This window comes from Chinchilla lanigera, unplaced genomic scaffold (genome assembly GCF_000276665.1).
Source record: "Chinchilla lanigera isolate Chin_1 unplaced genomic scaffold, ChiLan1.0 scaffold00057, whole genome shotgun sequence".
Lineage (NCBI taxonomy): Eukaryota > Metazoa > Chordata > Mammalia > Rodentia > Chinchillidae > Chinchilla > Chinchilla lanigera.
The window spans coordinates 15,213,390-15,214,967 of record NW_004955458.1 but is presented as its reverse complement, the minus strand read 5'-3'; the positions used below and the strand labels follow the sequence as shown (position 1 = coordinate 15,214,967).

The following is a 1,578-nucleotide window of genomic DNA, read 5'->3' as shown; positions in this document are numbered from 1 at the left end:
CTGCGTGGCTCGGCCGCCGGGCTGTGCGCAGCTGGGCGGGTTTTGCGCGTGAGACGGGCGCCGAGCCCGCCCAGTCTCGCCGTGCAGCGGGGCGGGCCACGTCCTCACCCGGCGTGCGAAGGGCTGTCCTGTCGGCCGGGCGTGGTGGCGCAGCGTCCGGGACGCGGAGCAGGCGGATCGGAAGTTCCTGCGCAGCCTGGGAGATTCGCGAGACCCTGTTTCGAAACAAAACAAATCCAGTTACGCAGAGGCCTTGGGGCAGCCGTGCGCGGCGGCTGTGGCGCAGGCGCCCGTGCAGCAGACAAAAACCCGAGAGGGCGCGGAGAGCCGTGATGGGCGCAGTATCCGGTCTGCCAGTGTTGTGGCGTGTCCGCTTCAGAGTCTTACCTAGGTATCGCGTCCTTTCCACCCCTCGGTGCTGCGGTGACCCTGAGAGTGCTTCTGTGCTACCACAGTATTGCGTCCACTAACAGGCTTAACAAGAATACCTTCATAGCGCCGGGCGTGGTGGCGCACGGCTGTAATCGCAGCACTCGGGAGGCCGAGGCAGGAGGATCGTTGTGAGATCGAGGCCAGCCTAGGCTACCAAGTGAGCTCAAGGCCGGCCTGAACTGCATGGTGAGACCCTGTCTCAAAAAGATAAAAAATATATATATATACCTTACCCAGTTCAAGTCCCGATTTCAGGACGTGGGAGGGACTTTAGCCTTTGGGTGCATACTACCTGATTGTCTCTAGCTTGTGCACTTTTTTTTTCTCACTGTGCACTATGTAGCCCAGGCTGGCCTGGAACTCACAACAGTCCTCCTGCGTCAGCCTCCTGAGAGTTTGTGCACATTGATACTCACGCTGCTACAATATGAGACTGACTTCCCTTATTCTGGAATCCAAAAATAATTTATCTTTGACAATTTGATAAAAAGGAGGTAGCGAGAGATCATTTTTAGTACACCTTTGCAATAATAACAATTACATTCCTTGTGGAGAATTGGACTGTGAACGTATTTTTTTCATCTCCTTCCCCTCTCTCCCCCTCCCTTCCCCCCATCTTTGTTTGTTTGTTTGTTTGTTTGTTGTTTTTTTTTTTTTTCCGGTACCTGGAATCGAACTCATGACCTTCTGCTTGCCAGGCAGGCGCTGTGCCGCTGAGCTAATTCCCCAGCCCCTCCCCCATCTCTTTTTAAAGTCAGATTTTATTGGTACATTTTAGATACACATAGTGATCACATTCGTCATAGAGACTGCACGTGTTTGCATCACTCATTTCTTCCCTTTCCCCTACCCTCCCTAGGACCCTCCCCATTTACTAAAGCTTTGTTCAGTGTTTGCCTTCTTTTTCGTTTTTTTTTTTTAATTTTTCTATTTTCCTCCCCCTCTTGCTCCCCATCCTATTTGAACATTTTCTTCCTGTTTCCTATTACACACTTTGGTCCTTTTTACACCTGCGGTTTCTCACACCAGAGAAACAATTCGTATTTACACGTGCGTGTCCAATTTATTTCAGTTAGGCGTATGGTCTCAGTGCATCCATTTACCTGGAAATATCTTAAGCTTATCCTTCTTTATTGTATAAAAAAA

General features: G+C 50.6%; 1 protein-coding gene across 1 annotated transcript in view; it reads left to right on the top strand.

Annotated features, from left to right (window-relative positions):
* The window catches only part of LOC106149957, a gene marked incomplete at its 5' end in the record, with an annotated part of 10,495 nt that continues 8,917 nt past the window's right edge, over window positions 1-1,578 (top strand). The window contains 1 exon segment of the mRNA XM_013520901.1: window positions 1-391. Within this exon segment, the coding sequence (XP_013376355.1) occupies window positions 1-391 (391 nt within the window).